The 24,219-nt window shown below is 38.8% G+C and overlaps 2 protein-coding genes across 6 annotated transcripts in view; both read left to right on the top strand.

The window, feature by feature from the left end:
* cep89 (centrosomal protein 89) overlaps positions 1-4,536 on the top strand; it is a 46,502-nt gene extending 41,966 nt beyond the window's left edge. The window contains exon 18 of one of the 3 annotated variants that reach the window (XM_055232522.1): positions 3,482-4,536. In XM_055232522.1, the coding sequence (XP_055088497.1) occupies positions 3,482-3,641 (160 nt within the window). In that variant the 3' untranslated portion in view covers positions 3,642-4,536. Of the gene's footprint in view, positions 1-1,167; positions 1,241-3,481 lie in introns of those variants that run through there. The other 2 variants (XM_055232523.1, XM_055232524.1) reach the window with 2 other exon arrangements.
* A 360-nt stretch (positions 4,537-4,896) lies between these two features.
* Positions 4,897-24,219, top strand: part of abcc12 (ATP-binding cassette, sub-family C (CFTR/MRP), member 12) — an 89,731-nt gene continuing 70,408 nt past the window's right edge. The window contains exons 1-13 of one of the 3 annotated variants that reach the window (XM_055229579.1): positions 4,897-4,962; positions 5,105-5,196; positions 16,570-16,709; positions 18,136-18,282; positions 18,347-18,494; positions 18,793-19,029; positions 19,105-19,278; positions 19,360-19,507; positions 21,303-21,451; positions 21,630-21,737; positions 23,017-23,208; positions 23,732-23,803; positions 23,872-23,996. In XM_055229579.1, the coding sequence (XP_055085554.1) occupies positions 5,146-5,196; positions 16,570-16,709; positions 18,136-18,282; positions 18,347-18,494; positions 18,793-19,029; positions 19,105-19,278; positions 19,360-19,507; positions 21,303-21,451; positions 21,630-21,737; positions 23,017-23,208; positions 23,732-23,803; positions 23,872-23,996 (1,691 nt within the window). In that variant the 5' untranslated portion in view covers positions 4,897-4,962; positions 5,105-5,145. Of the gene's footprint in view, positions 4,963-5,104; positions 5,197-16,223; positions 16,296-16,569; positions 16,710-18,135; positions 18,283-18,346; positions 18,495-18,792; positions 19,030-19,104; positions 19,279-19,359; positions 19,508-21,302; positions 21,452-21,629; positions 21,738-23,016; positions 23,209-23,731; positions 23,804-23,871; positions 23,997-24,219 lie in introns of those variants that run through there. The other 2 variants (XM_055229572.1, XM_055229586.1) reach the window with 2 other exon arrangements.

Here is a 24,219-nt window from a genome sequence, read left to right on the forward strand (position 1 = left end):
CAGTAAAACTTTGTTTGAGTCCAACTGTCTAGAAACAGTGTCAGGCTAAGTAATATCAGTGAGTGTATTATTTTAGTGTATTAATACTTTGCACTTTACTTAAATAAGCTTGAAAACTAGACTATACACTTGTCTTGTTGTTGTTTTTATATATACAATTTTTAACTTTAAAATGAATTCCATTGGACCTAGAAATTATGATGTCATCATTTAACAGTCCCATAATGAGATTGTAAGTGCAGCTTACAAGGAACTATTTATCTATTCTATATTACAATACATTATTACACATCTTTATGTTATCTCTTCACAAATATTGGAGGTTTCTTACATCCATTTATCACTTTTTTGTTACATTTTTGGGCCAACATGGTGTGGGGGTTTTAGGAATTCACAGGCAAGAAACGTCTTATATTTGGAAATGATGGTAGTCTTCTGAATGACATGACATGATAGTACTTCTAGTAATGAAATGGGGAAACAAATCATATAGTTGTCCCAAGACACAAAACAACATCACTTATTTATTATGTGCATTTTAATCTGGTCCTCTAAAGTGCAGGTAAAGCTAAACTGTCTGTGTCAGCATGGGCAGTGTTTTCCTCCTCGACCCTGTCTGTCTCTATATGAAACACCACTCTTATCCTTTCATCTGGAGCATTAGCAGTTCACCCAAGTGCTTGACTCCAATGGGCTGCAGCTAAACTTTTAATTCCAACACTGGGTGGAAGTCTGTCGCTGCATGGGCCCAGCATCTTCTGATGTGCTTCTTTGTATTCTGCCTCTGCCACTGCTGCATAGATGTTGATAGGTTGTGATTACCGCTTGCCTGCTGAGTTCCACGTATTCCCCCGAGGAAGTTGCACTGCCTGAAAGTTCCAGGAGCTTGCGGGGAAACTGAGCCTAACAATACTTTTTCTTACTCCTACAAATGTATTAATAAACACTAGACAGCTTTACATTGAGATCTATATCTTATATTCAATAGTTAAAGGTGCACTACAAAATGTCTCTGGTGATAAGTACACCTCTTGTCCCCATGCAGATGTGATTGCTTTGACTGTAAAGTTCCACACTGTGGCATTAAACCTTTATTCAGATGCACATGTTTTAAATATACCTTCAAAATCATTCATTCTTGTTGCGAGCAGACTCACCTCTCCACAGATCTAACCTGTAACTTGGCCTGGTGGCTTCACCTGTTACTCTCCCTGGAGGTCCAACAATGCCGTACTGTGGAAAATTCCTGGCAAAGCAATAACATCTCCATGGAGACAAGCAGGTGGCAGAGCCTGCTCCAGAATAGTGCATACTGCACCTTTAACTTTCTGCAAGGGATAGTGGGATGTAGCTGGCCAGTTTAGCCATTTTCTACATATTTAATGTCATTGCTGATATGCAGATATGATGATGGCAAATAACCATACACACAACTGAATAGCCTCCACATTAAGTAATATGTTCATTTACTGACCCCTGTGACTGGGCTGACACCTGCCTGTTGCTTATAAAACTGCCACCACCCACTAACCTTTATCCAGGAACAAATGATAAACCTTAAATGTGTTTAGATTCGAAGATAGTCACATTGAATTGATGTGATAAAGAGTGAAAACAGCATTTTATTCTCTGAACGAGCAGTAAATCAGCTCTCGCTTGCAAATAGCTGTGCTCACATAGATGATCTATAATCCATGTATAACTCTGCTTGTAATAAGGTGTTCTTTTCTTCCTCCTTTTGAAATATTAAATGTTAATTATTGTTATTTCCTAAAATAATTTTATGTTTCAAATGAATTATTTTTAGACCTCATTACTGTCCTGTCCTTGTAGAGAACTGGCCATTATCTTGTGTTCACATGGAATTCTTACACTAAATCAGATGATTGCTCATTGAATTATATTGCAGTGAAATGAGTCAAAGGTTAAAGTTGTCTGTATAATCCATCAGTTGTCCAGGTCTGATCCATAGCAAAACCTGAAGTTAAATCTGTCAAAGGTTAAAGTTGAACACTAAATAAACTTTTTTGCTACTAAACTGTGTGCATGGTGTTTCTATAGTATTGTGTACTGCTCCTAGTCCCTTTTTTTGGCAATTATAGTGCAAACTAAGTATATTTGCAGTTTTCTGGTGTGTGCAACATCGCTACAATTTCAAGTACTACATTGGCAGATCAAGTACAAGTCGAGAGCTTTGTTTGAAATGTGGTTGTGAGCGGAGTTTAGGTGTTTAGTCCCATTTTAACCTAATAGCAGCATCTGTGATTGAATAATTTGACAATAGACTGCAGTTCATGTGTGGCCTAAGCCTTTCCTAAGGGTGTAATTACTGTCTGATTGTCTAATGCTAGGTTTACTGTTGTTCCAAAGCCATTGCAGCCCCACCAGCTAAGCCCCACAGCTCAGAATAACACTGAATAATAGCATCTGTGCTGGCGGGAGAGTGCGAGGACGGACTTGTTCTGCTGCAGACAGCCCAAGACAATCCTTGCACTATAATTGTAATGGAGATGTAGCAGGGCATTGAGGCTGCTGGCAAGCTTGTCAACACAAAACTCTACCTGTACTGTGTGTGTGTGTGTCCCAGTGGTCAACTCATTGTGTTTATTGTAGTGTTAGCTTTGGGCAAGGTGTGGTTGCTATTTGTGGCATTTAGTAAAGTTATTCCCTTCAATATACATGGTTTTTGCTTCTTTGACTGCTCTGTCCTGACTTTTGGTACTACTTCTATAAAACCTTATCTCATTTTATAAGGAAGGATCTATTCTCAATGTTTTATTTGATAGGATAATTAAAATGATATAAAGATGAATGATGGTAAGGTAATAAAAGTTTGTGGCACCTCTGGGTTTCCAGTGTCTGCAGGATGTACACCTTAATTACACAGATACTAATTTGCTTGCATATTATTTGTGCTGGAGCCATCATAGACTAATGGGTGAAGTGACTACAGTGTGTCCTTGCTAAGCACTTTTTCTTTATTGTGAAACAAATAACATCATGTCACTTTCTGTTGTACTGCTATTCGCTCTGCTCTCCTCCCTCCCTTAAAGGTGCACCAGGTAACCTTTCTGGTGGAATGCATGACTTTCTGTGTTTTTCAAAGCAATAAACACACCTATTTTTTGGCTAATGTACAGGACATTGCTGCATATCCACAAGGCAGGCACAGTTTTTGACTCTGTCGGCTGTTGTGATTGAATGCACTGAGAGCAAGTATATTTATTTGTAAATAAGAAACAAATGACAGCCATTCAATTCACATCTAGAGAGAATGGACTGATGAATAGATGTGGACAAAGGTGGGTCATTACATTTACATGAGTCACTTTTTTGACAAAATTGTACCTCTCAGAGTAGTTTTCAGACATCATAAATAGGATAAAACTAAGGATAAGGATAAACCTAATTGTATAATAATCACTGCAGCCACTCTGTGTTTTCTATCTATTAGTGACTTTATTCCATGTTTTGTCTTCAGGGTAGTTGAGGAGGAATTGGAGGTAGTGTGGCAGGCAGCCACCAGAGACAACCAGCAAATAAGGGAGCTCCCTGCCAGTTCAAGGCTCACCTTTGGACATAAATGGACTTCAGGGGCCACAGATGGGACTATTACATCCAGTCAACGGCAACTTACATGACCTTCACCATGCTTTTCTCCATGCAGAAAAGGCTTCAGACTTCACTGTGGCTAAACCATGTCGTCTATGTTACTACTTTTCACTTTTATTAGTCTGTGTAAATATTGTGCTATATTTTTATGCTTTGGATAGTTTAATCTGCATCATCTGTAATCATTATGCTGGATACCCAGGAACAAATTGTTTACATAGGTTTATTACTTTTCATGTTGGCATTACTAGTGCTCCACTGAAGAACATTTGTATTTTGAGCTCAGGGTTTAGTCACATCATCACCTGAGCTCTGTCATTGCTTATTAGGATGGGCTTTGTTGCCCTCTGCTGGACATGTAAAGCTATGCTACCACAACAGTTCCTGTACTTCTGACACACTTGATATTATTTAATGTATTTAAAATACCCATAAAGAGTAAACAGCGCAGTCTCTGTCAAACTCTTGCTTTAGTTGCATCTGTGTTGGGTATGACTTTTCAGGTCTAAATTCTTCATGCAAATGAAAAACACCACAACAGCAGGAGTTTGGCTCCCACAAGTTAATAAAAAACAGGGCTGCCAAAAGAAATCCCATTACTGTTAAAGCAAGTGCTAAATTGCAATTGGACACAGCTGATAAAATAGATTGACTTGCTGGAGATATTAAATTAAATTCAGTCTGTTTGCTTTCTCATTGTCTCTAACATTGTTATCTGCATATATAACTTATTTATAAAGGGCAAAATCTTTCTAGTTAAAAAATAACAGAACATAAATGTCTTTTAAAGTTAGTGCAACACATGGATAGAAATGACTTTATTTAAACAGTCTGGCCAGTTGTTGGGGGCTTTCATCACTGAGGCTGATACTTTCTTGTCCTTTCATGCCATGTGCAACAAAACATTAAAATAAACTTAAACTTAAAATAACTTTTTTTTTTTTTTTTTTTAAATAGGTTGTTAAAATGACTTAAGAACAATATAATTCTATGAGAGCATTTATTATTTACTGTTAATGTCTTAAATAATTACTCAAGTTAATAAAAAAAAAAGCAGTTGAAGTTGAAGAATAAAATGCTTGCTGCAGTGAAGTAAAACTGCATCCAATAAACTTTACAAAAGTATTGTATAGTGTAAATACATAAAGATATGATTTTTACAATGATTTGAAAGGGCATAGTGTCATGTGGCGGTGGTGGCGGTGAGCTTTGTTGATCTCTGTCCACACTAACCTTTGATCTCTCACGTTATGGTGGAAGCACTTGAGAGAGCCACACGGGAATCACACTTCAGCTTCACAGCACTGACAAGGCTGAGTTAGTGCTTTTGAATATTACATAACATCACATGTAAGTATTGTTTATCTTTTATTATAATGTCACTTTTCTACCTTTTGTTTACAAGTGTTTGCATGATTGTTACATGTTATGATGCTATTTTGCTGATTGCATGTACTTCTGATACAGAATAATGATTACTTTTTTCATTTAGTGTCATTTGTATTCAGTCGGGACTCCTAAAAAGGCAACATAATGAAGAAAGAGTATTCACTAGAGACTAATGGAGTGAAAGCAATGTCTTGGGTAAGCAGACAATTACAGTTATTCTCAGTTGCTTTGGTGCAATTTTCTGATCAGAACAAATTTTTTCAAAGCTTTAAATGCATTCCATAAAACAATCTATACAAACATCAAAACCCTTTCTATTTATTGCAAAATCAAACAACCTGCTCAAAGTATTTCTCTCAGTGAATATTTCAGTTCCTCAAAATGCACAGACCTCTGAGCAATGTTTATGGAATGACCATCAAAATGCTTCTGTGAATCATGCACGGACCAAATATATGATACAAGTTGGAAATATGTATAAAATATATAACAGAAAATGTGATTGTTTAAATTGTCATTTACTTACACCATTTTTTTTTTTTTTTTTTTACTATTTTTAACATTTTTATTACAAAATATCTAATGAGCCAGTGACATGTCCACAGGAAGAAACCTAAGGAATTTTTCTGTGAACACTGTTGGAACTATCAATAGCAAATTAGTGAGCTGTAAGCACAGACATTTGCTTTAGAATCTGAAAAAGGATTTCACCGGACGCTGCCTGTGCCTTCCAGTGGTAAGCAGCCCAATTACTTTCAGAGAAGAGGGTGAAAAAACTGCTACTTTCAACATAAATTTGAATGATACTGTGTCTTTTCCAAAACTTTGTAAAGACCAAAATGCCAAGGCAATGCAACAAGTGATAAAAGACAATACTAAGATACACCACCGAAAATACAGCTTACAAACAGTCAGACTGATGTTAACATACAAACAGAAAATGGATTTTTGTCACAAAACAAGAGCAATGAAGTTGGCAAAAGAGCTCAGGCAGACAGGCGATCTGTGCAAAACCTCAAGGTCAGAAATACACTGCTGTTAGGAGATGGTGCAATTAGAGATGTGAGAGGAATCCAGACTTGCTGATATCCATGTTACACTATTTCTGAGATTTAAAAAACTCGCACGTAACATTTTGTCAACACACTGAGGAGTTAAACAGCTGTTGCATGTGGATGCAGTTGACACCAGAATGGAACAGACTGAAATCTTGAAATTGGATTTCACCCCGCCAGAGACCAAGCCAATGTGTCAGCACCAAGATCAGCAGCACCACCAGCAGCACCACCACAACTACCACAACCATTTCCCCCAGCGAAGGAGTCATCACCAGCACCACATGTATCTCCCCAGCAGCACCACCACCATCCCCAGTGAAGGATTCATCACCCGCATCACTTCCCCCAGGGCCCTCATCACAGGCCTTGAACCTGTCTGTGCCTCCCCTGCCCACTGACCATCTCCCATCTACTCCGTCTAGAGACTCTTCACTCTCCTTTTTCTCCCCACCTTCACTCATGGCCCTTCCCAACCATCTAGAAACCTCATCAGATTAGGAATTAAGATGGCTCCCCTCACCTAATATAGCGTGATCAAGAGTGCTACCCCTCACCCAAACTCTCCCCTGCTCCGCCTCCTCGGTTCTCACCTAGTCCCTTACCCACACTCCCCTCTGCTCCACCTCCTCATCTGGTCCCTCAAACTCCCCCCACTTGCCTGTCACTGCCTTCCCCTGCCTTCCCCGAGAGCTGTTATCAACAAGAGCTAGGATACACAGGGCTTCTGCTATCCCAGGACATACAGTCATGATAATATCATGCTAAGGCCCTCTGATAGAGCTACACTTGAAACAGAAGTTTACATACACTATATAAAAAGACACGTATGCTTTTTTGTCACTGTCTGAGATGAAATTGGACTAAACATTTCCTGTTTAGGTTAATTAGGATTACCAAAATTATTTCTATTTGCTAAATGCCAGAATCATGAGAGAAGCATTTTTAAAGACAATTTTTTATTACTTTCTTCAAAGTCAGAAGTTACATACAGTAAGATTACTATGTCTTTAAACTATTTGGGAAAACCCAGATGATGATATCATCTTTAGATGCCTCTGATAGGTTTATTGACAACATTTGAGTTGATTGGAGACACACCTGTAGATGTATTTGCCAGTTAATACGCAGCAATAATGTGTCTTACTACAGCTATGCAGATGACACTCAGACCTATGTCCTATGTCTCACTGGCAGCAGGTGAATATGGACCAGTGGATTCACTTTGCCAACTGATCAGTGTGTGGATGCAAAACAACATTCTCCAGCTAAACGCATAGTCTTTAGCCCACAGAAACAAAGAACCTTCAAATCAGGCTAGAAATCTAGGGGTAATAATGGACTCAGACTTGAACTTTAACAGCCACATCAAATCAGTAACATCTGCAGCTTTTTACCACCTAAAAACATTGCAAAAATCAAAGGTATGCTGTCAAAACCAAACTTGGAGAGACTTATCCATGCATTTGTCTCCAGTGGTTTGACTACTGTAACGTCCTGCTCACTGGCCTCTCCAAACAATTAAGACAGCTGCAGTACATCCAGAACGCTACTGCTCAGGTCCTGACTCAAACCAGGAAGCACAAGCACAAAAGTCCTGTGCTCAGGTCTCTGCACTGGCTTCCTGTGGCTCAGAGAATAGACTTTAAAGCAGCTCTAATTGTGTACAAGTCTCTCCATGGACCAGCACCAAAGTACATCTCCGACATGTTAGTGCCATATGAACAATCTCGCACTCTGAGGTCTTCAGGGACCGGCCTCCTTCTGGTGCCCAGAGTCAGGACTAAACATGGAGAATCAGCGTTTCAGTTTTATGCAGCTAAAACCTGGAACAGTTTTCCTGAAGATGCAAGACAGGCCTCTACTCTGACAATGTTTAAATCCAAACTCAAAATGGTTCTGTTTAGCTGTGCATATGACTGAAAGGTTTTTATTCTGCACACTTTTGTTTTAATGTTAATTTCACGATGTTTATTTGTGATTATTAATGTTTTGATTTGTAGTGTTGTCATTTTAATGTCTTTCTTATTCTGTAAAGCACTTTGAATTAGTTTGTGTACAAATTGTGCTATACAAATAAAATTCCCTTGCCTTTTGTCGTAAATACATGGAGATGGACAGAGAGATATGAATGATAAAACTATTGGCACTCGGGAAACGGGGCCCTTCACAGCTGCAGGGCCCTACAAACATATGTAGTTTGTGTATAGGAAGATCTGGCTCTGCGTATAGGCAAGGCAAGGCAAGTTTATTTGTATAGCACAATTCGTACACAAAGTAATTCAAAGTGCTTTACAGAATAAGAAGGACATTAAAATCACACAAATCAAAACATAAATAATCACAAATAATCATCATAAAATTAACATTAAAACAGAAGAGTGCAGAATGAATGAATGAATGAATATTGTTTATTTGAGCAGGCATAATAAAAAAACAAAACAGTGTACGTCCAAATCCAAATTTTGCGCAATGCTCAAAAGGAGTAAGCAGAAGTATAATACTTGTGAGAGCTTACCCCCCATATTTAACTAAATCACACAATTAAGATGTTGATCACAGTAGCAAAGATTGTACAGAAAAGTTAGGTCACAATTATAACATTCCTTCACCATCTGTGCGTGTGTATGTGTGTGTGTATATATGTAATGTGTATGTGTGTAACATCCATACACATGCCCACACACACCGAGTGTGCGTGTGCAAGTGTATGCAAGTAAAGTGTATGTGTGAATCATTCAAACACATGCACATACACACCAGGTGTGCATGTGCATGCATGTAATGTGTGTGCATAATGTTTACGTAGATTAAAAACTCGCTAAATTGTAGTTAATAGAAAGTACATTGAGGCAGTAGATAATGAATTACAGAGAATTGTTAACACCCAACACATTGATGAGTATTCATAGTTTTACTATGATCCTTCTTTAGTAGCATAGTTTTTGAGTGAAGTGAAATGGTTTTCTACAAAGCCACATTGGCGTTCATGTAGATTGTTTTTATTGATATAGTTGTTAAGTCTATCACTGAATAGTTTTTCGAGGATTTTTGATAGCTGAGGCAGCAGAGAGATAGGTCTGTAATTAACAAAGGAATGTTTGTCACCATTTTTAAATATTGGCAGTACTTTTGCAATTTTCATTTTTGATGGGAATTTAGCGGTTACAAAAGACAAGTTACAAATGTGTTTTAATGGTTTAACAATTTCATGTATGACTTGTTTAATTAAGCTCATCTCCAAGCCATCACAATCCTGTGATTTTTTGCCCTTGAACTGACCCATAACCTGCAGGATCTCCATCTCATTGACAGGGCTGAGGAAGAAGGAACTCGAGTTTAGATTTCCGCAGAAAGCAGCTTGTCCACCCTGGGTATTGCTAGACGGTTGAATTGATTTGGCAAGTTCCGGCCCAATCTCGACAAAGTACTTATTGAAACCTTCAGCCACTTCTTGCATGTTTACGATTGTCTTATCATTGTGTGTATAATATTCAGCAATGCAATTGTTTTTTGGCCTTGCACCAATTATCTCATTTAATACTTTCCAGAAGCCTTTCATATTGTTTTTGTTGCTGTCAAGCAAAGTCCTACAGTAGTTTTTCTTACATTTCCTCATTATATCTGTTAATTTGTTTTTATACTTTTTGTATCTAATTTCAGATTCCTTGGTTTTAGTCTTAATGAATTTTTTATATAGCATATTTTTTCTTTTTACAGGCATTAACCAGGCCACTCGTCATCCATAGGTTACATTGTTTTTGTTTGATATGCTTTGTTTTTAACATAGGACAATGCAGGTCAAGACATGATTTAAAATCGATTATAAAATTATTATATGCAGTGTCTACATCACTTGCGTTTAGAGTTTTTCCCCATTTTTGAGACTTAAGACTTTGCTTGAGAGCATTTATGGATTCACTTGACACTTTCCTTCTATAATTACCTGTGTTTGTATCATACTGGTATGTTTTTTGATGAACAAAGTACTCCCTGTTTTCTAGATAGGACTTGAACCACTTTAGTGCCATACCAGAGATGCCCACCCAGTCCTCTAGTCTCTGTAAGAGGATCCCATGATCCACAGTGTCAAAGGCAGCACTCAGATCTAACAGGATCAAGACTGAGACTTTGCCTGCATCAGTGTTCAGGCGGATGTCATTTGTCACCTTGATAAGAGCAGTCTCAGTGCTCTGGTGGGGTCTAGAACCTGATTGGAAGACATCAAAGGAGTTGTTCATTTGGAGAAAAACTTTTTCAAGGACTTTGCCTAGAAACAGCAGATTAGAGATTGGTTGGTAATTGTTCAACATTCTGGCATCAAGACTGCTCTTCTTTAGGAGAGGCTTGATAACCACAGTTTTAAAAGCTCTTGGGAATGTTCCAGATTGAAGTGACATGTTAACTATGCAAGTGAGTGGTGACAGCAAACTGTTGAGCACAGACTTTAGAAATTTAGTGGGTAACACATCAAAGCAGCATGTAGATGAACTCAGACTAGTGACAATCTCTTGGACAGTTTTGTCAGTTACAGGTGTGTAAGAAATGTTCGTTCCTGGTGCAAGCGTCAAAGAGGACTAAGAGACTAAAGTATAAGTCAGAAGGGTTTAATGAGTTCATCACAGGTAAAGTTAACAATGAAGCACCGGACTCTCAGGAAAGGATAGGAAGAGAGTCCTGAGATGTTTGTATTTCCAGCTTTTATAGGCCTCCCAGCGCGTGTGTGTGAGGCGGGACTTCTTCTCGGCAACATGTGGTTACACATTAAAAACCTTTTGGCAAAATCCTACAATGTGTGTTTTTAAGTCAATCAATCTCATTGTTTTATGACCCTCACAGGATGGGGGGCACTCAGTCCTTGGTGAACAGGGCCACAGATAAGAAGTGGCCCTGGTCATAGGTGTTATCTTCTTGGCCCCAGTGCTCGCAGATTGCTTTATGACCCTCTAAGGGTGGGGGTCAGACAGTCTTTGGTGAATAGGGCTACAGGCATCTGGGGTAGTATTACATTGTTAAAAAATACCTTACAGGTGCAAAGTGAGTCAGCTCTGTCTAGGTGGGTGCTGGGTTGTTATTTGCGTTGTTGAATTGATGGCATTTTTAATGCTCTGAACCTTGTTAATAAAGAATACTGCAAACTCATTGCACTTAGATGTGGAAATTAGTTCTAACGACAGCAGAGCTGGGAGGTTTGTTAATCTGTTTACTGTTGCAAACAGGACACGAGAGTTGTTACTAGAACTTCCAATAATGTCAGAAAAAAATCTTTGCCTTGTTCTACATAAAGTGTGGTTGTACATATGCATCTTTTCTCTGTAAATCTCATAATGAACCTGGAGCTTTGACTTGCGCCATTCCCGCTCGGCTCTCCGGCCACTCACTTTCCTGTGCCCTGACTGAGTCATCATTCCTCCATGGCGCTTTCTGCTTATCTTAAACCATTTTAACCTTCATCGTGGCAATGGTGTACAGAACATTTAAAACACTTGAAGTCACAGAGTTCAACAAATCATCAACATTAGAACATGAGGCATTTTCAAAGTGTATCATTTCCATGGACAGTGCACCTGTTTTATCATTTATGTGTCTCCTTCGAACAACTGCAGGACCAGCCGCTGGTTTGGGAATATCAGACAGGTCAAAAAAGACACAGAAATGATCAGACAGAGCAACATCCACCACATTGACATTTGAAATATTTACTACTTTTGTGATGAGCAGGTCCATAGTGTGCCATCTGTTGCGAGTGGGCTTGCTGACATGCTGAGTTAGACCAAAGGTTTCAAGGACAGAACTGAGTTCTTTAGTGCTTCTGTCAAACACATTATCCACATGTACATTAAAATCACCTGTAATGACTAAACCATCAAAGTCAGTGCATACGACTGAAAGCATCTCAGTAAAATCATCAATAAAACTCAGACAGTGCTGGGGAGGTTTGTATATGACTAAGTAGAGTATGAAGGGTGATTGTTTTAGCTCAATTTTAAAGGAAACATACTCAAAAGATGAAAACACCCCAAATGATAATCTGTGAGTAACTAAATTATCTCTAAAAAATGCACACACACCTCCACCTTTTTTGTTTACTCGTGTTTCAGATTCAAATTTAAAGTTGGGAGGAGTTGATTCAACTAGAATTGCCTTACCTGTGTTTTTGTCGAGCCATGTTTCGGTTAAAAACATAAAATCAGGATTAAAAGAGGAAATAAAATCATTAATTAAAAATGACTTGTTACATAAAGATCTAACATTGAGCACAGCAAGTTTCAGATTAGTTTCAGTAGGACTGGATCCTATCTTCTTACAAGGAATGTGAACTAAATTTCTCTGATTGGACAGTCTAACTGTCCTTCTGTTAATCAGTCTACGTGGTGTAACTGTAGATATAGCTCCATCACAGGCCTCAGCATGATATTATTTTTATCATGACTGTATGTCCTGAGACAGCAGGGGCCCTGTGTGTCCTAGCTCTTTGTGATAACAGCTCTGGGGGAGGGCAGGGAAGGGTGAGCTGGGGGAAGTTTAGGTGAGGGACCAGGTGAGGTGGGTACGGGGTGGGTAGTATAGTTGATGCCAGAACTCTTGATCACACTATATTAGGTGTGGGGGGAGCCATCTTAGTTCCTGATCTGATGAGGCTTTCTAGATGGTTGGGAAGGGCCATAGGTGAAGGTGGGGAGGAAAAAGAGAGTGAGGAGTCCCTAGAGGGAATAGATGTAGCAAAGGGGGCCCAGGGCTTGTCTGTGGGCAGGGGAGGTGATGCTGCTGGGGCTGAAAACTCTGTTGGGGCTGTCACAGACAGGTTCAAGGCCTGTGATGTGGGCCCTGAGGGAAGTGACGCTGGAGATGAATCCTTCACTTGGGAGGGTGGTGGTGCTGCTGACTTGTTCTCTGGGGGAGGTGGTGGTGGTGCCAAATTCCTTGCTGGGGGAGATGGTTGTGGTGCTGGTGGTGACTCCTTCACTGGGGGAGGTGATGGTTGTAGTTGTGGTGCTGCTGGAGGTGCTGACACATTGGCTTGGTCTCTGGCTGGCACAGCAGGAATGCTTCTCTCATTCCTTTTTTCTCTCACTGGCCCAGGACCCTGTCCAGGCCGGTTTCTCAGAGCATGGAGGAGGTTACCCGTCAACACTCTCACTCCACCTCTGCTCAGGTGCGGGCCATTTCCCTTGAACAGGTCCTGTCGTTTCCAGGACAGATCAAAGTTCTCAATATAATGCAGTCCTCTGGCTACACATTCGTTGAACAGCCATGTGTTCAGCTGAAGCAGCTGGGTAAATTTGTTCATCTTCCTTCTGTCTATGCCTGGAAGAGGTCCACTGATGAAAGTCTTAACCTCCATTTTATCAAGCTCCCCGAATAATATAATGAAATTCTTTTTTAAGATTTCAGTCTCATTCATTCTGGTGTCAACTGCACCCACGTGCACAATCAGCTGTTTAGCTCCTTGATATGTTGACAAAACTTTTGGCAGGAGTTTTGTAATCTCAGAGACAGTGTGACTGGGGTAAGAGCAGGTTTGGATTCCTCTGTGAGTCACATCTCTGATAGCACCGTCTCCTAGCAGCAGCGTATCTCTGACCTTGACGTTTGGCATAGATCGCTTGTCTGCCGCCGCTCTTTTGCCAATGTCATTGCTCTTGTTTTGTGACAAAAATCCATTTTCTGCTTGTATATTAACATCAACATCAGTTTGTGACAGTGGTAAAAATCTGTTTGTAAGTTGTATTTTGGGTGATGTAACTATATTAGCATAGTCTCTTATCACTTGTTGCGTTGGCTTTTCATTCTTGTCTTTACAAAGTTTTGGGAAAGATGCCGTATCACTCAGGTTTAAGTTGAAAGTAGCAATTTTTTCACCCTCTTCTTTGAAAGTAACTGTGGGTTGCTTACCACTGGAAGTCACAGAGAGCGTGCGGTGAAGTCCTTTTTCAGATTGTAAAGCAAATATCCGTGCTTGTAGCTCTTAATTTGTTGTTGATAGTTCTGACTGCGTTCGCAGAAAGAATTCCTTTGGTTTCTACCCCCGGACATGTTGCTGGCTCGTCAGAAATTTGGTTAAAAAATGTAAAAATGGTTTAAAATTCTTGGTTTACTTAAAAGACATAGGAAGATCCAGCTCTGTTATAACAAGCTTTAACTCCCACCGAACAGTGGTAATGTTAGCAATCTAGGGGCCCTAGGCGAGTTTATATTATCGTCACTTTTTTCCCGTTGTTCCTCAGTGCCACACATTTCTATTTATTTTATTTAGGGTGGACTAGAAACTTCAATTTACGATACAATTACATTTTTGTTTTTGTCAATTACAGTTTAAAGTAACAGGTCTAAATCACAGAAATCGGTTTGGTAAAATTGATAGCTTAATCATTTTTAAATGCCTGATCACTTTTTTTCTGTAGAAGCCCTATGGACAAAGGGCACATGTTAATTTACACTTAATAAAGACATAGCTCTGAAATAAAACAAGAAACCCTCCTATGAAATAAACTCTTAATTTGTTGTTTATATTCATAGTTGGAGCACATCATGTGACGAGTGGCATGTTTTAACATGTATTTCATTATTGTATTTCAGGCAAGCATTTTTGTCATAAAAAGCCATTAAAAACTGCAGGGACAACCAACCCCACACATTGTGACAACCTACCCTGGCATGGGGCAGTTGTTGTCACAATTGATTGTTTCTTTAACAGTCATTAACTTTTGATCACAATATGTTATTAAAATGTTGTCTAACCCACTGATTTGATTTCGGTTATGTAGGTTATGTGTGGCTTTTTTGGAATATTCTGATGATGAGCAATTTGCTCCTGAGTAAACGTGAGACTACCAACCCCCGGTCTCCCCTTTTTAGGTTACTTATAGGCTATTAAATTTTCTATTTTCTTTTTGTGGAAAGACTCAGACACAAAAGGAAAGTATTAGTAAGCTTTATTGGATGAGTTATCTCAGACCCCTCAGCTATGTCATCCCACCGGTAGATGACATTTAGTAGATGTCTTTCCCCTGGGGCCTGACCACTGGAGGTGGTAGAGGTGAGGCTGAGGTGAGTGAAGGGGACGATGAGATGATGGGAAGCCGAGGGGGTGCTGGGGAGGAGGTGGGCCACGGCACAAACTGAAGTGGCTGTGCATTTGGGATGGGGGTTTAAATTGATCTGACTGGGTGCTGATTGGATGAAGAGGGGCACAATTAGGTCTTCCAGGCTGAATTTGCGCTGAATTAAAGCATTTTATCAAGCACATGCTGAGACCTATATGGGATCTAAGCCTCTCTTTGCACTTCGAAGAAGATATAAACCTTTGATTTTAGCAATGTTTTTAAATGGTAAAAAGCTGCTGATGTTATTGATTTGATGTGACTGATAAAGTTGAAGTCTGACTCCATTATTACCCTAAATTTCCAACCTAATTTGAAAGAGAAAGAGATTGGAAGAGCAGTGCAGAGCTACAAGGAACTCACACATTTCAATTTAGAATTACAGTGAACTTTAATGGTGCAAAAGCACAGTTCCTCCTCCCAGTTACTCTGTGTCAAGAAAACTCTGTTCTCGACGCGCTGTTTTACCAATAAGACTCAAAACAGGTTTAGACTTATTTACTCTGATCAGAGGGGATCAGAGGGAAGGAGCACAGAAGAAACCACACGGATGTGCTTCCATGATGTCTGCTCTGCCTTCTTCACCGTGTCCTCCTCAAACCAGGCTTTTTATTAACAGCTTGACATTCCAACAATTCCAACAAAATATGTCAATAGAACAACATCCCAGACCCCTCCCCACATTCACACGGCCTTTCTGTTATTTTAGGTTACTCATCTGTTGACCATTCAACTTTTCAACTTAGTTCAATCACTTTACGACATGAATACTTTACGACTTGATTACACAGATATCCATCAGACCTGGTTAGTCTGTAACACAATATAAACACACAATTCATTAATGATAAAAATAAAAGCATCATTTCATTCACACTCCTTAATTTGTATTTGTCATAGTTCTACCTGTGTGCTTGTTTTTTCCTCAGTCCGGCTCCGTTTTTCAGCCTTTTCCGGCCCTTCTTTTGTTACCTCCCTGGTTTCCCAGCAGCTGCCTCTCATTGTGTTAATCAACTCAGGGTAGCCTATATATACTGCTTCTGTTCAGTTAGTTCTTGCTAGATTGTTGAACAGCCAAAAGCGACTATCAAGCCTGGTATCTGCATTACCCAGCTGCATTTCTGAAATTCTGAATGTGTGTTTCTCTCTGTTTGAGTTGCCTATTCCTGAGTTTATTTTCCCAGCCTGTTTCCCCCTTTTTGAATTCCCAGTCTTGAATGAGATTTTCATTGATATTAAATAAGACATCTTTCCTCAGTTGTTTATTTACCTGATTTACCATATTCTGAATTACCTGTTAAAAGGACACCTTCTGTTGTAGTTTTTAAGACCTTTTGATTGCTCACTTTGTGTTGCATTTGAGTCCAGTTACCTGTGTGATAGTATTCTTGTTTGCATTCCTTCCTAAGCCACACAACGGAGATATGTGGACTGTAAATCCCACAGAAGACTCCAGGATGGACTACAGTGCTACACCACGTCCGGCTGGATATAGAAAATACTTGCAGAGCCTCCAGACTCTCAAACCCATCCGCTTTTCTTCACCAGAGTCAGTATCTTTTTGTTTTTACAATTTTCAATCGTTTTGGACACACTTTTCTATTGAAAATGTACATTTGCAACTCCTCACACAGAATCCCGAACAGGGTTACAGTTTTCTAAAGTAAAATATTTGCAGATTTTGGCATTTACATTCAAAACTAATCAATCATCTCCCAAAAGCCAGTTTTACCATCTAAACTCAAACTTTGGCCATGTGTTTTATGTGCTCTTTCATTCATTTAACACTGCAGCTCAGAGATTTACTGCAAATGGGGTTCACACACACAGGAATTGTAAGAGCTGTGTTTTGTGTCTATATCTATGCCCATATACCTAATACAGTAAAAGTTCACATTTATTGAAGTTTACATTTATTTGATTGGGACAGTGCATTCTAATGAACTAGGACAGAGTATAAGGGTCGCTTAAATAAAAAAAAAATGTGCGGGCGCTATGAGAAAAAGTCATATTACGAGAAAAAAATATTACAAGAATAAAGTTGTAATATTACGAGAAAAAAGTCGTAATATTAAGAGAATAAAGCCGTATTTTTATGAGAATATTGGCTCCTGTGCGTTATGGAGAATTTGGAGCATTTTTTTCAGATAAACTTTCAACTGGGGTTTATGCACGATGAAATACTGTGTCTTCTAGCCCACCATCACCACACTATCATCAGTATAAGTACTTTGAAGGGACACTGCAAGCATTTGAGTTTGTTTAGTTGGAGGAACCAGACAGATTTAGAAGGAATTGCTGAACAAAATGCTCCAAATTCTTCATAACGCACTGGTCACTCATTCACGCACAGCAGCCTATATTCTCATAAAAATACAACTTATTTCTCGTAATATTACGACTTTTTTTCTCGTAATACTTTTTTTTCTTGTAGCGCCCGCATAATTTTTTTTATTTAAGTGACCCTTATACTCCGTCGTAGTGCATTCTAATGACATGATACAGCATGAATGTAAACACACCAGATTATAGCCAAAGGCTAATCTTCATCCATTAGAGATTATATAACTCAGTAGTGGATTTTATTGTTTTGAATATATTTATGATGATGAAAATTGAGAGACATCAGAGTAGCAAAGACATCAACACTGCTTTTACTATACATAAAGTTTGATTCAAGTGTGGAATCCTTTGTTGTTAGATTTTAGATGTTCACAGATTGTAGTTTTTTTGCCCTTGTGCTTGTTGTAACGACATATTTTTGCAATTCATAGAAAACATGGAAATATGCCAAGTTTTTCTTATATTCATCACATTAATTATGATATGCTTCTCATATGTGTCATATCTTTCCAGTTTCTCTGTAACTTGACTTGAGAAATTCCAGTTACATTCTGGAAATAACGTTCCTGAAAAATCCTTTCATGCTTGATGTATTCATTTTTCTTTAAATTATAATTTGTGTGTTATACAAGGGCAAATGCACAAGACAATGCCGGCTTTCTATCCTTTTCAACATTTGCCTGGATGACTCCTATTTTGTGGTCTATTTTCCGGGGGAAAATGGACTTTAATTCACTTCATATATCGCCATATGATGCATCTGATTTCAGCACAAACAGGTCAGAATGATAAATTATAATTTATATGAAGTGGCTGGAAAATTATTTTATGTCTTCGTTGTAGACTTAACAGATTATGGGAAGAGGAAGTGGCCAGAGTGGGACAAGACAAAGCATCTTTAACTCGAGTGCTGATGAGGTTTCAGAAAACCAGGCTCATCGTGTCCTCTGTTGTCGGAGCTATTGCAATGTTGGCTGCATTTCTAGGGCCAGTAAGTCACCACATATGAGATCTATGTTCAGGGTTTGTTTGTGGGTTGAAATTCAAGTAATTAAAATCCAAATAGTCTGTGATGGTGTTTTTAGAAACCAAACAGTCTCTCTCCCAATGAATGTAGTTTATTGCCTACACATGACATGACAGAGATAATAAAGCTGAGCAATTGTTCTGTAAACCACACAATATTGGATTTAAAACAAGCAATTCCTAGTCGAGTTTAAAACTATAAGACTAATAAAAACATTTTATGTAATGTTATATAACTAACTTTTGTTTAAATCTCTCCATAGGCTGTAGTGGTTTTTCAGGTCCTTCAGTACATTAGTGATCCAGAGTCTCACACATTAGCCAAAGGAATAGGTCTGGCTTTGGCGTTGTTCACCACTGAATTCAGCAAAGCTTTCTTCATATCTCTGTTCTGGGCCATCAACCTGCGCTCAGCTGTCAGACTGAAAGGGGCCTTCTCAGCACTAGCTTTCCAGAAGATCCTCTCCCTTCGAGTCAACAATGGCATTCCTATGGGAGAGGTGAACATCCTGTAACAGGATTACTGTGTAATATTACTGTGTAATAACTTTACATTAATGTTTCTCTTTCTTCAGTTGATTAATATTTTGACCAGTGATGGACACAGGCTTTTTGAAGCTGGCATATTTGGGAGCTTTTTATTGATGTCCCCTGTCCTGTTTATTGCATGTATTGTGTATGCCTGTTATGTGTTGGGCGCTACTGCCCTTGCTGGTGTCTTCATCTACATACTCATCATACCTTTACAGGTGGGTACATAAATATTTTAAAGAATTAGAGCTGAGCTGTTAAAGAATCATCTTTATAATTATTACAATTACTCTGGGCAGCTTTTTATGGGCAAAATGATAGAAAAATTCAGATTTCCTGCCATTAAGTCAACCGACAGTCGAGTTCGCAAAATGAATGAGATACTGAATAGCATCAAACTAATCAAGATGTATGCCTGGGAAGAAAGCTTTGAGAAAGAAGTTGCAGGTATAATTTTAATATTTTTAGTTTTAATGAGACATATTGCTATGCCTTGTATTCACTGATCTATCACACATTATCATTATTTAAATTAAGCTTGAGTCGAGAACAACATCCTGGCAAGGGACTAGGCCTAATTAAAACCGCATCCAATCAAGTAATAAACAAGAATGGCCTTGCCACTGACCAGTATTGAAAATTAAAACCTCAATGAGCTCTAATTTTGAGTGAAATCCCAGAGAAAAAAATAATGAAAGACGGCTCAGTAGCACCACCTCAAACTTGGATTTTCATGGGGCAACTTAAAAATCTAAAACTCAACACAAAAACTAGAATATGTCAGAACATGCAAAAAATTATGGCCACGCCAAAACCTGTACAGCCATATTGGATCAAACCTGTGACAAAAGTGGACATCATACTTTTGACATTTCTGCAAACACTTGTTAGAAAACATTTCAAATATAGCCAAAAGACACAAAACTCCTGTGTGATTAAAGAACATCAATTATGTTTTTAAGTCAACTTTAGTTGGAGACTTGAACTTTAACAGCCACATCAAATCAATAACATCTGCAGCTTTTTACCACCTAAAAAACATTGCAAAAAAAACAGACTTGGAGAGTCTTATCCATGCATTTGTCTCCAGTAGGTTAGACTACTGTCACGGCCTGCTCACTGGCCTCTCCAAACGAGCCTTAACACAGCTGCAGTACATCCAGAACACTGCTGCTCAGGTCCTGACTCAAACCAGGAAGTACAGCACGGTGACTGAGTGCCATCACTCATGTCTCACAGCAAGAAGGTTGGTTCGATCCCCGGGTCACCAGGCCTTTCTGTGTGGAGTTTTTCATGTTTCTCCCCGTGTCTGGATGGGTTTCCTCTGGGTACTCCGGTTTCCCCCATCAACCAAAACATGAACGCCCTTCGAGACAACTGTTGTTGTGATTTTGGGCGTTACAAAAATAAATGAATTGAATTGAATGTCTGGTGCTCAGGTCTCTGCACTGGTTTCCCGTGGAGAATAGACTTTAAAGCAGCTCTGCTTGTGTACAAGTCTCTCCATGGACCAGCACCAAAGTACATCTCCGACATGTTAGTGCCATATGAACCATCTCAAACTCTGAGGACCTCAGGGACCGGCCTCCTGCTGGTGCCCAGAGTTAGGACTAAACATGAGGGAATCGGCGTTTCAGTTTTATGCAGCTAAAACCTGAAACAATCTTCCTGAAGATGTGAGACAGGCCTCTGCTTTGATAATGTTTAAATCCAGGCTCAAAACAGTTGTGTTTAGCTGTGCGTATGACCGAAAGGTTTTTATTCTGAACTATACTTTATTGTCATTTTAATGTCCCTCTTATTCCTATAAAGCACTTTGAATTACTTTGTACAAATTGTGCTATACAAATAAACTTACCTTGCCTTTAAAGGCTCCTAGGCGCAAATAAAATGACCGGGGACAAAACTATGAAAATAATACTTAAGTATAAACAATCTACATCAACTAATGATTAACTAGAAATAACAAAAATATACAAGAAAAATTGGACTAACTTCTATGAACAAAACTGGGAAAAAAATCACTACAAAAATTTAGGCGAAAGGGGTCGGGGGGTCCTAGGATTGACCCCTGGAGTCATTTAGATCTGTACTGGTTTACAATGAACAAAATAAAACAAAAAAAAACAAACAATGATCTGCTTATGTGATTACTGTGTTACTGAATACAAGGCAAAAGCATAATGTATTTTCTTTAACTTAACCATTTAAGTCATTGTTATATCTGCTATTTGTGTTCTAGGTATCAGGAAGAAAGAAAGGAGAAATATTAGAAATGCTAGTTATTTTGAGAATGCCAATGTCAGCATCTCTACTCTCAGCCCTCTCATTGCCACTGTGATCACATTTTTGGTGCACACTGCCTTTGGCTTACCCTTGAATCCTGCTAATGTAAGTGACCCATTGTCTTTCCAAGGCCTAAAGTGTAGTTTATAACATTATATTATACGCATGTGCATGCATAGCACGACTATGGCTTTAAAATGTTCATTTTGGTGGCTATAGGTTTAGGGTTGCAAAATTTCAGGAATTTTCAAAGTTGGAAAATATAATATTTTTCCCTTACCAGGCATTTACCACCATTTCCATTTTTAATGCAATGAGGTTCAGTCTTGCTGTAACACCCATCACTGTTCGAGCTCTTGCTGTTGCTGCTGTTTCAGTTGGACGCCTCCAGGTAATCTCTTCTGCCCTCATGAAAAGTTATCAATGGTGAAGTTCTATAATTAAGGGCGACAGTGGTTAGCGTGTTGGTCCCCCAACCCGAAGGTCGGAGGATCGAGTCCCGCTCGGACCAAGTTCTGTCGTTGTGTCCTTAGGCAAGACACTTCACCCACATTGCCTAGTATGAAAGTGGTGTGTGTGCGAATGATAGGTGGTGGTCGGAGGGGCTGATGGTGCAGATTGGCAGCCTCACTTCCATCATGGCTACAGTAGTAGCTTACTATCACCAAGTGTGGAAATGAATGAATAATGACTATAGTGTAGCCCTTTGAGAGGCTTTGAGGACGCACATTACAAGTGTAAGCCATTATTATTATTGTTAATCTTTATTCAATCGAGACAAAAACTTAACCCAACTGTATATTGTTGACCATTTCTCAGTGATACTTGAACGCAGTCATTTCATCAGGTTTTTGTCCTTTGGTAAATTGATTTCTCTCTAAAAAGAAGTCTACATATTTACACTGCATGCACTGGTGAGCCACTACCTTCTTTAAGCAGCACAAACGCATGTCATTGAACAAATCTAGTATAAAGTATAATTATAATGTGGAACATTCCAGACAAAGCAATAACTATAGAAACAAGCAGAACCCATCAACAAAAACTTTGCACAGTGCAAAGTTGAAATTTTTTAATATGTAATGTGCAGAAAGAAAATATTTTAGACATGTACATCGTTTTAAGTAAGCAAAGGTCAAATTATACACACATATTGTTATAGACAAATCAAATTACAATGATAGCCCCATATTTAAGTCCACAAATTAGTTTAAGTGTCTGGCACTTTAAGTGGAGGCACTCTCACCTCAGCAAGACGATCCCAGGTTCAACTATCAGGTTGAATTTGCAAGTTCGTCTTGTGTCTGGGTACTGGGCACTTCAGTTTTTAACCTAACCTATAAACACAGACAAAATGACAGGTGGCACGGTGGTCAGGAGGGAGAATTACAGAGAAGGAACACATCACTAATCAGAGTACAGTATTCTGTTGGTTAGTTTGTTTCTTACCTGTAGTTTCTCTGCTGGGTCACTTCTGACTCCACCTGGCAATCTGGAAATAGGGTAGGTGAGGATTTAACAGATCTTGATTCCTTAAAAGTAGAAAGTTTATAAAATACATATGATCAGGGTTAATTTGATTGGCCAAGATTGTATTTTTACAGTACTACTCACACTTTTACCATTAATAAATTACAAATTGAAGAATTGCAGTTGCTATTCTGTTACAGAAAATACTGCGTCTCAAGGATCCAGAACCATATCTGATAAGAGGTAAGGACGAAGACTTGGCTGTAGTCCTGGAGAATGCCACACTCTCTTGGGCCAGACCAGATGAAGAGACAGAAGACAAGGAGAGACCTTCAGAATCCCAGCTGGAAGTCAAGCCCACTTTGAAGAACATCTCTTTCACATTACCAAAGGTGCACAACTATTTAAAAAGTATTTTTTGTGTTTGTCATCCTTTTTTTTTTTTTTTTTTTTTCTGGAACCAAAACTTGAATATGAACTGAATATAGTATTCAGAAGTTGGTTCAATTGGATTATCCTGATTTAGGGTAACTGTCAATGCTATATAGCTGTTAATAATCATGAATAAATAAATTAGGATATGTCTTGGAGCAATCCATTGTACTTTAAATATTATATTATGAGAAGACTAACTTGACGCGTTTTCTTTTTTTTTTTTTAATTAGTACTTCATTTGGTCGATCTCCTATTCAGCTAATTTGGGCCTTGACAATCATGAATGTACTCCTTGTTGAAAAGAAATGTATCTAACATCTTTGTGTACAAGATAACTACCCCTCTAAATGACAGTGGAGAGGACAAATAATTTGAGCATTACTTTATCAAGAATTCATCTAATTTTAATTTTTAAAACACTGCAGTTCTGTGGGTACATATATGTACTAATATTTTAAATCGCTGTGTTCTCTCCTGAAGGGTAAACTTCTTGGAGTTTGTGGGAACGTTGGGAGTGGTAAATCATCTCTCATTGCGGCCATTTTAGAACAGGTATGATCTGTATGTGAAATATGATCTGATCTTCACAATCTAAACTATTTGGCCTGTTTTTGTTTTAGATGTACCTTCAGCAGGGGTCAGTTGCAGCCAGTGGGACCTTTGCCTATGTTGCTCAGCAAGCCTGGATATTCCATGGGACTGTCCAAGAAAACATCCTGATGGGTGAACCCTTTGAGCAGCACAAGTACATTTGAAAATGATATATTTAAAATTTTTGTCATGCCATGTTGTACTGGATTGTTTAGGTCCTGTTAGAAAGTTTGCCCAAAAACTGGAGAGGGTTGGAAGGACCTGGTGCTGAGTCATTGGCTGGTGGACACCACATGACCTGGATTTAGAGGCTTGTAGTCTAGTATGGCATCTGGTACAAAACAAACAAAAAATTATGGCTCACATACATTCTCAGA

This window comes from Periophthalmus magnuspinnatus, chromosome 3, assembly GCF_009829125.3.
Source record: "Periophthalmus magnuspinnatus isolate fPerMag1 chromosome 3, fPerMag1.2.pri, whole genome shotgun sequence".
Taxonomy (NCBI): Eukaryota; Metazoa; Chordata; class Actinopteri; order Gobiiformes; family Gobiidae; genus Periophthalmus; species Periophthalmus magnuspinnatus.